The sequence below is a fragment of the Malania oleifera genome, chromosome 2 (assembly GCF_029873635.1).
Source record: "Malania oleifera isolate guangnan ecotype guangnan chromosome 2, ASM2987363v1, whole genome shotgun sequence".
Lineage (NCBI taxonomy): Eukaryota > Viridiplantae > Streptophyta > Magnoliopsida > Santalales > Ximeniaceae > Malania > Malania oleifera.
Genome location: NC_080418.1, coordinates 136,447,245 through 136,460,505, shown reverse-complemented (window position 1 = coordinate 136,460,505; position 13,261 = coordinate 136,447,245). Strand labels below are relative to the sequence as shown.

Sequence of the window (13,261 nt, the reverse complement as noted above, 5' to 3'; positions counted from 1 at the left end):
TAAGTCAAATTCCACTCGCAAACATTGCCCTCAGCTAGGGAGGTCAACTCAAAAACCCCCTTAGAACAAATATTTAACCGGCCCAACATCACTCTTCACAAATTAATTCTGGATGTTCTCAAAAATCTGCAATATAGTGAGGATGTTTACAAAAGAGTCAACAGAGTCAGCTAAAAAAAGTAGAGTCATCAACGAACTGCAAATGTGAAACTACCACATTCTCCATTTCCACTTTAGTACTTCTCACTATCATCCTACTTGACACATCCACCAGAAAGACAAATAAAAACAAGGATAAAGGTTCCCCTTGCCAAACCTCACTAGATTACCTGAGACACATTTTTGGCAGCCCATTAACTATCACAGAAAAGTAACCATTAAATAAACATTCCCTTACCAATTCACCACCTATTGCCAAACCCTTTACTCCGTAGCACCTTATCCACCAACAGATCTACAATGCCCTTCTTCTTTCTAAGACGTACATCCACTGCCACCTCATAATTAGCAACTAAAATAGCATCCAAAATCTGCCCCCCCCAAAAAACATAGAATGGCACTCTGAGCAAGAGGAATAACAAAGGACTGAATTCAATCTAGTAGCAAGGACCAAACTAAGAGACTGTAACTTCAACACCATAGTCAACATAATTTTATTAGGAATTAAGATGATAAATTTTCAATTAGCACTCTTCCCCACCACTCCATTTCCGTAAAAATCATAAAACACCATTACTTAATCCTCCATTACTACAACCCCAAAACTCCTGGGAAAAAAAAATGGAGGAGGGGAAACAAAAAGGCTATGTACACAATAATGCCCTAAACTCATCCACCTCAAAAGGCCTCCACTTATGCTATCAATTGAACATCACTCACTACCTTGCCACTTCTCAACTCCTATTCTCTTGAATAATTATGTCTCATTTGCCCATTCATCACCTTATGAAAGAACTTTGAGTTACAATCCCCCTCCCTCACCCACTTAAACTTAGGCTTTTGCCTCCAACTCCTCACCTTTTTAACCATCACAATCTCTAACTCATTACCCCATCCTATACTGAAAGCCCCTCCTCAATCTCTTTCATGTCCTGTACTTTCAAGCATACTCAACTCGCTCAAAATACTCACTTTTTTCACTATATCATCTCCAAACACCTCTAAGTTCCACTTCTTTAACATCTCTTTAACCCCCCACAAGCTTCTCCATAAACCTAAAACCCTCCCGACCCACAATATCGCAATTGATCCAAGTCACATTAATTAAATGACGAAATCCAAGATAATCAGTTCGCATGTTCACAAACCAAAAAGGAGAAGGGTCCCACTTAACCTTTCAAGGCTCCAGCCAAACAGGACAACGGTCAAAAACAGGTCTAGCTAGCCAACTAGCAACCGTCCTGCCCTCCCCCTGACCAACATTTTGCAAAAGAATATCTCACAGCACACACTCCCTGATGAACCTATCAAAAAACTGCGTGCAAGAAGAAAATCTCTGAAAAAAACAAAAAAGGGCAGCCCAGTGCACAAAGTTTCCGCATATGCAGGGTCCGGGGAAGGGGCAGACCACAATGGGTCTATAGTACGCAACCTTACCTTGCATTTTTGCAAAAGGCTGTTTCCACGCCTCGAACCCATGACCTCTAGGTCACACGGCGATAACCTTACCATTGCGCCTAAGCTCTCCTTCAAGAAGAAAATCTCCGATGCATGCAGAAAATCTCCCACTATCATTTTTTTTCCTGCCAGGAACCTAACTACATTTAAGTCACTTCCCAACTACCCAACCTGGATGACACAACCCATAGACAGCTGACAGCCCCCCAACTCCTCCCAAAACTAGGACCTTACGGTAGGTCTTGAAGGACAATAACCTGAGCTAAACCATAACAGCCCTCATTCCAATACCACAAGCTTGCTAAACTGTGACAGCCCTCATTCCAATAGATCACCGCAGTTGCCATCTGAGTGCCCCACACAGTCAAAAATTCACCAAGATGCCCCTCATCAGGAAAAAATAGCTCAATGTGTTCCTCTGCTCAGCCAGATCTCCTTAACAAGACCTCCACCAATGCATTCTAGCTCATTTTCCTGTAAGAATAAAATATCAAAACAGCATCTAGACACCAATTCCTAAACTAAACCCCTTTCTCAAAAATCACCTCACCCTCTAACATTCCAACTTATTAACCTCAAATTAGACAATCTCACCCCTTATACCTTTTCCACCACTCTAAAAATAAAAATAGCAGTCCATTCCTTCAGATGCCATGAATCATCTGAAATTTGTGGAAATCCAGATTTCCGATATCCAAAAAAATTTCTCTAAGAGTTTTTGACATTGGAACAAAATTTCCTTCATATTGAAATTTTAGATTCAAAATCCACCAAATTAAAATATTCAAATCAATAAATCTTCCTTTTTTACTCAAAATAAAGATAGCAATAACAGCTTCCGAATATTCGAAATTTTATGCAAAATAAAACTTAGATGATTAGAACATTTTATTCGACCTACTGATGTATAAGCCAGTTGTATATGCATAAAATGTAAAAATTTAACTGATTCAAAAAGTTTATTTATGTTAGTTGAAGAATTTTGATATGGAACTTATTGTATAATTATTGCACCATACACATGAAGTTGATGTATTTTATTCACAATATTTTAGTCCTAAGCCTTGTATTATTGCATACTAACAATTTCTAAAGTTTCACTTAAGAAGTATGTATTTTCATCATTTTTTAAAATTAAAATTGAAATCAAAATCAAATTCGAAATTTCCACAGAAATTTTTGTCTTTTTTTAAGCTTAGAAATTTTAGTGAAGACCAAAATATAAAAATTTGCTTACCAAAAGCCACCACCCCAGACCATAAATTTAGAACCATTTACCAAAGCTAGACTCCAACTCCACTGCCCACACTATCGCAGCATAGCTTGAAATCCAAGCTTCTAAGTTAATAAAGTGTGACATTAAGTACAATTTCTGAATGCAAATCAATCACAGAAAGCATCATGAACTTATTATCAATGCAAATTGATTTAACCACTAAAGCAGAATTACAATGAAGCAAAACTTTAGCAAGCAACAATTCACATAGAAAAACAAAAAATCTAAATAATCAAAAGAATAAATGAAATGGCTGCATGTCCCAAGTGGAAAAAAATAAAGGATACAATCTAACATTAAATCAAAGAAAACGACTAGTCCTGGCAATGAAAAGAAAATATTTTTTTACAAAACATATAACATATGGTAGCAGAAGTGAAAATAAAAAAATAAATAAAATAAAATAATGCCAACAAAAAATAATTTTAAATATAATAAATGTGAATGAGAGACTATGTATTTTTTATTATTATCATTTTCATTTGATGAATATAATAGTTATATGAAAAAAAAATATCGAAACGTCACTACATAGCTCATGTGCAAGGAAGGGCAACTCACAGCTGTTCTTCCCCAAAATGATGATCGCTTTGCACTGAAGCTGGAGCTCATTTGCTTGCCCATAGGCTTTTCTGCAGAAGATTCAGGTCCAGGGCCAGGTAAAGCAATGCCTTGTTCCATCGAAGATAGAATTTCCCCCATTGATCGGTGAGATTCGCCAGTAGGTAAAGTACTAGGCATTTCCATCTCATTAACTGAATTTTCAGATCCTTTCTTTTGTTTAGCTAGTTGCTCTATAAAATGAACATTGGAATCTCTAATTGGTTGAGGATCGATGAGTAAATCTGTATTCACTCCCGAAGTAAAATTTGTTCTAGGGGATCCAATGTCTATATCATCACCCCCAAATGCCTGTATGTTTACAAAATGAATGTACATGTTAATGAGAACCCCAAAAAAAAAAAATCATAATAATGAAGCTGGATAATTGTTGAATAAAAAAGAGAAAAACTTAAAAGGAAGCAGCATGTAATAAACCAAGCTCAATATGTCTTACTAACTCGAGATCAGAAATTTCATATGCTTGAAATATAGAAAGTGTGTGTGGCTGCAGAAAGGGGGGGGGGGGGCGTGTGAGTTTACATAGACCACTAATTTTTATTACAGTAAATCCATCAAAGACCCATCCACTAGGGTTGGGGAAAATAAAGGATTAATAAGTGGAAGGAGGTACCCTGCCAAGGCAAAGACTGCACAAGAAGAAACCACAATCAGCAAAATGTCCAAACAATAGCATGGAGCAATCCAAGTTGTGTGACCTAGACTTTAATCAACCAATCAAATGTAGAGACATGAAAATATCAAAATAAGTATTTCTAAGTTCCTAGTCACTTTCTCATCTCCTTCCTATACCAAAGAAAAATACAACCATCTTGCCCATCTATCCTCACTAAAATACCACTAGGTTCCAAAAGCTTCAACTCTTAGCAGTGGAAAAACTATCAAGCAAACACCCCCCCCCCCCGGCAACTCCATCCTTCCTTCTTTTTCTCACCTACAGCCCCACCGTACATAAAGGCACACGATCTTTTAATAGAAGAAGAGCAAAAAAAAAATCAAATTGGTTCAGGCTTTTGCAGAAGTTCCATTGACTCATATTCAGTGCAACTAGGGTGCTTTGATGGACCGAATTTTATTTTGTCAGTATTTTATTTTTTATTTTCCTATTGGTGGACTTCTTGCTCCCCATCCTCTGCATTCTTTCTTCCTAGCTAAATAAAATCTTTCATTCCAAAATATTAATTATACAAACAGTTGTAAGAGGTTTGAACCCAACACCTCTAAAAAACAAGAGCTCCAATACCATAAGCTACTACATCACCCCAACAGCTAATGTTGTTGGGGAGTGGACTAACAATGCATATCAAGCTACAACCATTGTTAATAATTCACACTCAATGCATATTTTTTGGGAGATCAAAATGCAATCAAACCTTCGCTTTAGAAACAGAATAGTAGCTAGATCATGCACATATCAATATGCCACACTCTTATATGGCTACACACTCAGGATAAGTCATCTCATATCATCTTCAGTTCAGAAACTATGCTTAAACATGTATATGGTTGTACTTATTCTTGTAGACATTGTTGGCCTTACAAGGCCAAACATCTTATTTTGATGCTAACAAACAAGTAGAACTTAGCATGTTTTGTTTAAGTGATATATTTTCAGGACTCAAGGATAGAGCGTTAAAGAATTGATGAAAGCTTGTACTTCAAACAATGAATTCAATATGAAGCTTAAAGCATGGATTCAAAAATGAATTTAAAGTTTAAATCCTGAAGATCATGAGAGCATTGATATTAAAGAAAAAGCTTCAAGAATAAAAGCTCAAGTGATCAACATTGAAAGCCCAAAGAAAAGATCGAAAACTAACAATATTGAAGATCAAAGGATCATTTTTTTAAGGATGTTCAAAATTTAAGTACTTCAAGTTAATTTCAAATATGAATTGAACTGAAGCTCTCAAAATATTCAGAAATATATTTTTATATATACTCTAAAGAATATTTTTTTAATCAATGAAAAGAAAGGGTTTTGACAAAGAAAAACTTTTAAAATAAAGAAAGGCCAGGCAACTACCAAATTAAGTAAGGGGTTTTTTCAAAAAGACAGTAGCAAGACAGGCGACTGCCTAAACATGTAAGGTGCCTGCGTGAACATGCCAGGTGTCATGGTCCGACTATTTTCACACCGTTGTGAAGGGCCGTGCGGCGCTAGCTAAAGCACTCTTGCTTAACTAGCCAGTTTATCGTTTACCAACATTCATCCACAAAGCACTTTCATTAACATTCATTCAGACAGCGGCGGAAACAATAATCAATTCATGAAAGCTGTGGCAAGCAAGCAGTAAGCATTGAAGCAAACGTAATTCATTAACAAATCCTCCGTTGACATGTTGTACTTAGCGAGGGAGGCAAGTAGGCTAAGCATGTTGACAATTGCTAGTGAGTTTTACAATGACTGATGAACACTCACCCTCCCCTAAAGAGGCTTTTATGTAATTATCATCCTGGCACTAGGAAACATCAAAGTGACCGAGAAGTCATACTGCCTTATTTGGCTTACAAAGACTCTCCTAGCAGAAATTCACCCTACACTAGTATTTACATAATGGAAACTCATCCTAAGCACACGAGATAAGCGGTCACAGGCAAGCATAATGCCTTGAACAAGCTTAGCTCATGACATTCTCCCCCACTTATGCGGTCGACGTCCTCGTAGACTTTTGGCAGTAGGTACACTTCAAATTTGTCCACGAACGATTGAATACCTTCCGCAGAAATCCAGCTGATTTCTTTGTCATCAAGGCACTTCCACTTCACTAGGAACTTTTTCCGCTTCTTCCTTGAAGATATGAACTTTCTATCTGCAAGGATCTCTTCAACTTCATGTCTGTCAAGTTGCACTGTCTTCAACTCTGCGCTGTTTGACTGTCTTCTGCTTAGGTCATTGGTGTTGGCGTTGAATGGCTTGAGGTAGTTGACATGAAACTGCGGTCTTCTCTCCTGATCTGCCCACTTCTTCATCTGCTTAGAAGCTTTCTCCAGATAGGCTTGGGCAAAGTCTGCATTCTGTCTCCCTTCACTGGTGAAGATGTATGCCCTAAAACTCTTTCGTCTGTACGGCTCACCCACTGTGTGAGGTAACAGCGGCAGCTCGCCTTTAACAAACTCAAAAGGGCTCTTGTTGGTTGTTGAGCGCCTTTGGGCGTTGCCACAGAATGGAGCCACATCAAGTAGTTGCACGCCATTCTTCTGGTTGTCATTAACAAAATGGCACAAGTACTCATCTAGCAGCTCTCTAAATCTCTTCATCTGTCTGTCTGTCTGTCGATGATAACTCGAAGAGATGTCAAGGTGTGACCTGAATATCCTAAAACACTCTGTTAAGAAGTTGTCAGTGAACATTAAATCTTGGTCACAAATAATAACTTGGGAAACACCCCAATGTTTCACAACAGTCACAAGGAACAATTGTGTCGTCTCCTCTGCCCAACAGTACTTTGGTGCGGCCATGAAAGTACCATACTTCTTCCACTCCCCCTTGTCTTGTTAGCAAGTGAGACAAGTTTTGGTATAATCAACCACATCATCCCGCGTATGCGGCCAATAATACCTCCTCAGTAGTCCTGTCATTGGAGTCATTCTCTGCAAATACCCCTCAACGAACTTCCTGTAGTATCTAGCAAGGCCAAGAAAGGAACGCAACTCCTTCACCATCGTGGGGATCTTCCGTTCTTGAATCATCCTTACCTTCTCCATACCCCTCTGGATACGACCTTGTTCAACCACTTGACCAAGGAATTTGTTGCTCCGCCGAGCGAAAGAGAAATTCTGCTTCTTCACATCTAGACTGTTTCCCCTCAACCTATCGAACACCTTCCGTAGATGCTCTTCATGTTTCTTCTGAAACAACACCGATGCTCCCAACGGCGTTTTGGAAGGGCGAACACATCCCGCTTCCAATTCATCAAGCTGTTTCTCCAACTCTACTATCTCTCGAGGCGCAATCCAACATGGCCCTTTAGCAGGTGGTTTCACTCCTGATAACAACTCGATCTCATCCTCCACAGTCCTTCGTGAAGGCAAATTGTGAGGCAGCTTATCCGGCAACACCTCCTTATACTCATCCAACACCGCTTCGATGGTCGTAGGCTCCAGCTCTTGGCCTACTTCTTTGTCTACCACCGCTGTGGCTAGACGTGTTGCTCACCCTGACCCAATCCTTCATTGAGTTGTATGACTGAAAGGGACTTCCCGTCGTCTCCTTTCGTTGCAACGACTTGCACCATGCACGAGTGATCTCCCATCAGACACAGAGAACCAGCCGAAGGCATCAGCACTGCCCTCGTCCCCCTTAGGAACTCCATTCCTAGAATGACTGGAAGCCATCCAATGGCACCGCTGTGAAATTCGCATGACCTTCCCACTGTCCAAACTTTATAGCCACTTGCTTGGCTACTCCTAGAGTAGGCTGAGCTACAGAGTTAACTGCTTTCATGCGTCCTGTATCCTTCTCTAAGGATAAGTTGAGTCTCCATGCTTCCAACTGCGAAACAAAATTATGAGTAGCCCCCGTATCCACCATAGCACGAGTACTCTTCCAATTTATCCTCAAGTCCACAAACATTAACCCTTTTGCTCGTGTAACTTTCGGTGTTTTGGCCTATTTTTCCAATGCGTTCACCAGCCGCACTGAACCCACCCTTAGAGCATCATCCTCTTCCCCATCGTCTTCCACTGCTTGTTCTGCAATGGAAGCCTGTAAAGCATTAAGTGATGCTTTGTGAGGGCACTCAAAAACTCTATGAGGACCTCGACACAAGAAACACTCAAGTTTACTCTTCCCCTTTCCATTTGGTGTGTTGAACCCTTGAGACGACGAAGCTTCCTTTGAGGTTGATGATTTAGAGTCGGCTCCCCCACTCTTGGGTTTGCCATTCTTGAAAGAGGTTCCACTGTTTCCCTCTCCGCCAAACCGTTTGGATGAAGCGGTATCATCACCAGCGTAGTCAATCAAGCGTTCTGCAGCCGCTTGTCCAGCTGACAAGTCTTGAACCCTTTGCCAATGAAGTTCAGTTCTTGCCCATGGTTTCATCCCCTCTAGAAAATAGAACAACTTGTCCTTCTCCGCCATATCCCGAATATCCAACATTAAAGCAGAAAATTGTTTCACATATTCGCTGATTGACCCCGTATGCTTGAGATCTCTCAGTTTTCTCCTTGCATTATACTCAACATTCTCAGGAAAGAATTGGGCCTTGAGCTCTCTCTTCAAGTCTGCCCAACTGTCAATTACACAGCTTCCATTTTCAATTTCTCTGTGCTTGGTACGACACCACAGTTTGGCATCACCAATCAAGTACATGGTCGCAGTATCCACCTTTTCCTGTTCTGAGGCCATCCTCGCAACGCGAAAGTACTGCTCCACATCAAACAAGAAGTTCTCTAACTCCTTGACATCTCGGGCACCCCCATACGTCCTGGTTTTTGGCACCTTGGTCTTGCTAACTCCCGGAGTGTTGGAGTTCCCCATAGCAAGAACCATCAGATTCACCTTTGCATCCAGATCAACCATCCGCGACTGCAAAGTTTCAACGGTGTGGCGAAAGTCCTCTAACATGTCGCCTATCAAACTTGTTTGATGTTTTTGTGATCCCATCACCTCATCAACAAGTTCTCTCATCTGGGCCACCTCCGCGGCCATAGTGTTGGTCATGGTCTCAACCTGTGCTTCCAGCACGCTGATCCTCTCAGCAGTGTTTGGTGCCATGGTCACTTACCAAAGCTTCCCAAATCCAACAACGAAGGCAATCGAATTCACGTAGCAACTCAACCTTGGGCACTCACCAAGTGTCACCGACTTGGCTCTGATACCAAATTTCACGGTCCGACTATTTTCACACCGTTGTGAAGGGCCGTGCGGCGCTAGCTAAAGCACTCTTGCATAACTAGTCAGCCTATCGTTTACCAACATTCATCCACGAAACACTTTCATTAACATTCATTCAGATAGCAGCGGAAACAGTAATCAATTCATGAAAGTTGTGGCAAGCAAGCAGTAAGCATTGAAGCAAACGTAATTCATTAACAAATCCTCCGTTGACATGTTGTACTTAGCGAGGGAGGCAAGTAGGCTAAGCACGTTGACAATTGCTAGTGAATTTTACAATAACTGATGAACACTCACCCTCCCCTAAAGAGATTTTTATGTAATTATCATCCTGGCACTAGGAAACATCAAAATGACCGAGGAGTCATACTGCCTTATTTGGCTTACAAAGACTCTACTAGCAGAAATTAACCCTACACTAGTATTTATATGATCGAAACACATTCTAAGCACACGAGATAAGCGGTCACAGGCAAGCATAATGCCCTAAACAAGCTTAGCTCGTGACACCAGGCGACTGCCTTGGTTCTGGCAGGCGACTACCAGTATTCTGTGTTGAGAGTTTGTTCTATGACAGGCGACTGTCACTCGAACGTTGGCTTAAAAACTCTTAACGGGAAGATTTTTTTAAACAAAGTTTTTGACATAATTATTTTAAAAAACTTCGAAACTATTTTAAGGAAACTTTGGGGGTAAAAAATTGCTTCTAAACATCTATAAATAGCCCCAATCCTCAAAGGTATGAGACATCCAAGCAATTTTCAAGCAATCCAAGTTCTCAAAGGCACTCAAACTTTCTTGTGTTCAATTACTAAATTGCTACTGATTCAAACTCCGAAGCAAAGCTTTCAAAGTCAGAATCTTTCATATTTTGGAAGATATTTGGTGATTCATACTAAGTATTGAGCTTCAAATTCTTTTATATTTGAATTATTTTGAAGTATTATTGTTGTGCTGTAATTGTTGTACTAATCAACTCTTTATGTGAGCAAGTTCTTGTACACAAATATTTGATTTGTATCTTGTAAATTGACGATTCCAAAGGTTGTTTGGATCGTTGGCTAAGCAAGGGAATATTGCTTAGAGAGGCTGGCTCTAGCCTAGTTAAGGAGTGACCGAACGAGGAGATATTGTTTGGAGAAGGCGGGCTCTAGCCTTAACCAAAGAGTGTTGTAAAGGTATTGTTCCGCCCGTTAAAGGAACAAATTTAGTGAATCCTTTGGTAGTTTGCCAAAGGCGAGGACGTAGGCTAGGTATAAGCCGAACCTCGTAAAAATCTCCGTCTCACTCTCTCTTTCCCTATTCTTTATTTTCAGAACATATTTAAATTGCATGGTTGGTTTAATTTGATAATCATATATACTACGTAATATAGAAATCAAGTAAACTTAAAGTTTAATTTTGATTTGGGTTGCAAAAACTGAAAGAGAGTACATTGGTTATACCATATTTTGCGGAAACCTTACGGGAGTACGTTACTTGGTTAACAGCCCAAGGATAAATTAACTGAGAGTTTAATTGAGTTCTTAATATTGAGAAGAGTGTGAATGCGTTGTTGAAAAACATATTGAAGAAGCAAATCTATATCAGCTAAGTATAAATTATAATTCAACTACAGGGCTTACAATTTCATATCCAGGGCTGACAATAAAAGATGTGATTGAATGGTATAAAGCTTAAGATTGATTGGATAGTGTTTGTATTCCAAAAGTGCTAAATCTTGAATTTTACATCAATCTTATTGTGCTGAAGTGAATTTATATTTGGCAATCAAATTGGGTGTATGTTTGGAAATTGTGATTAATTGTTTAATTGTTTCTACTTTCAAAGTGTGGTTGAAGATTGAATGTTTGATTGTGCTTAATTGATTGGTTGTTTAATTGTGTTATTGATTGGATAAAAGAACTAAGTTCTTGATTGATTAAAAAATTAAACAAACAAGTCAAGAATTGGTTAAAAGAAATAAAAGAAGTTCAAGGTAACTTAAAAGGAATTAAAAGAAATTTTTAGAATCCAATTCACCCCCCCCCTCTTGGGAAGCTATTCCTAATTTCGGACATTAACATTAAAAAAATATATATATATCTAACGCCTTAAAACTCATACAGGCTGGAAAAAAATCAACAAAATTTGAAGCATAGATTCTTATTAGAGTAAGGTCATGACGTATATATGCTTTCATTCAAAAAGACCAATTTTGAGACAACTACTACAGAAGGTTAGTGTTTCCTCTTCCTCAAATGATATTAAAAAGGATTGGCCACCAATTTTGATACTAACTGAGAAAAGGTCATTAAAGGATCACACAAAGCCATAAAGGATAGCCACTGGGCCACCCATGGGTAATGTAAGGCAATCATATTCTACTCAATGGTGGTATCATGCATGCAAGCCCAGTTCTAGTGTGTGTGTGTGTGTGTGTGTGTGTGTTGACAACTTAGCAAGGTTGTGTTTGGGAGCATAAATTTCAGACGTTGAATTTGTACGAAACTTGAAATTGTCCAAATTTTCGTCAAAATTTCCGGTTTCCATCGCCCATGAAATCAAAATGGCAGTCAATTTCCATCTTGCATAATTTCCATCGAAATCTCAATTAATCATTCAAAATTTATCAAAATCTCAAAATTTTAGCGAAACTTCTCAAAATTTTAACTATACAATAAAATTTCCTCAAAATTCAAATGAGAGATTTAGGAGTGAAGTGAAATTTCTCTCCTAATTTATTTTATTTACTTTTATCAAAACAAAAGATTATTACAAGTTCTTTTGAAATTATATGAAAAAATAAACTTACAGCAACATTTTATTTAATCATTCATGTCTAAATTATCATTATTTGTATAATGAATAATATTTAAATGATTTATGAATTTCATTTGTATTAACTGAATATGTTTAATGTACATTATCTTAGAAAATTTTTATACACATACTATATTACAACTTTTCCACCTCATACACAACATAGATATATTTAACTTGTAATACATTAGTCCTAAAACTTACATTATTATGTCTATTAACCATTTCTAAAGTTTCACAAAGAATTCAATGCTTTACTATTGATTTCCATTATTTTTCTAAATCAAAATCAAAATTGACATCGAAATTGAAATTTTCGTCAAAATTTCCATACTTTTAGAGCTTCAAAATTTGAGTTGAAATTGAAATTTAAACCTTGGCCACAACCCCCTCTCCTCCCATGAACTGATGAGTTCTACAAATATGGCACCAATCTATTAACGCTTGACGTCTCAATGATACCAGATTGCGCATTGATTTGTGAACTCAATTGCAAATAATTAGGGTATGGCTTGTAGGATCCTGTTTGTCTCCTCCTTTAAAGAATTTTCATGTCAAAACTGAGTACAACAATTTTACATGGGATCTTTATTTTAATCTTCTTTTCTTCTTCTTTCATCAGGTACATGTTAGGGATTCATTTTATCCAAAGCTTCAAGCTGCCCAACTTTAATTTGAGATAGGTATAGATGTCCAATGCAATTGTTCATGAAAATAGACAAGATCAGAAAATCAGTGAGGATATTAGGCATATAACAGCCCAGTGTATAGAGGCAATAAATAAAGAATACATGAATGAGTAGTGCAGCATAAAGGAACAATTTTTAGAACATGAATTTAGACAGAATATAACAATAAACTTGATCCAGAGTAAAGCACTTTAGAATGCCTAATGATTACAATGTGATGTTCACATTTGTAAACACAAATTTTATACAATTGTTATGGAGGACTGCAAGTATGAGAGCATATAAGGTTAGGCATATGTTAGAATTTTGAAGTAGAAAAAATTAACTGTCTCTTGCTTCTGTTGAATGACTATTTTGTGCTTCCAGCTTTTGTTTGTATCTCTCAACTTTGTTTCTTAAGGCTGAAGGACAAGTCTC

The 13,261-nt window shown here is 38.2% G+C and overlaps 1 protein-coding gene across 6 annotated transcripts in view; it reads right to left on the bottom strand.

The window, feature by feature from the left end:
* Window positions 1-13,261, bottom strand: part of LOC131149033 (rho GTPase-activating protein 7) — a 115,199-nt gene that overhangs the window by 50,326 nt on the left and 51,612 nt on the right. For all 6 annotated transcript variants that reach the window (XM_058099069.1, XM_058099074.1, XM_058099071.1 and 3 more), the window contains exon 14: window positions 3,455-3,805. In XM_058099069.1, the coding sequence (XP_057955052.1) occupies window positions 3,455-3,805 (351 nt within the window). The remainder of the gene's footprint in view (window positions 1-3,454; window positions 3,806-13,261) is intronic.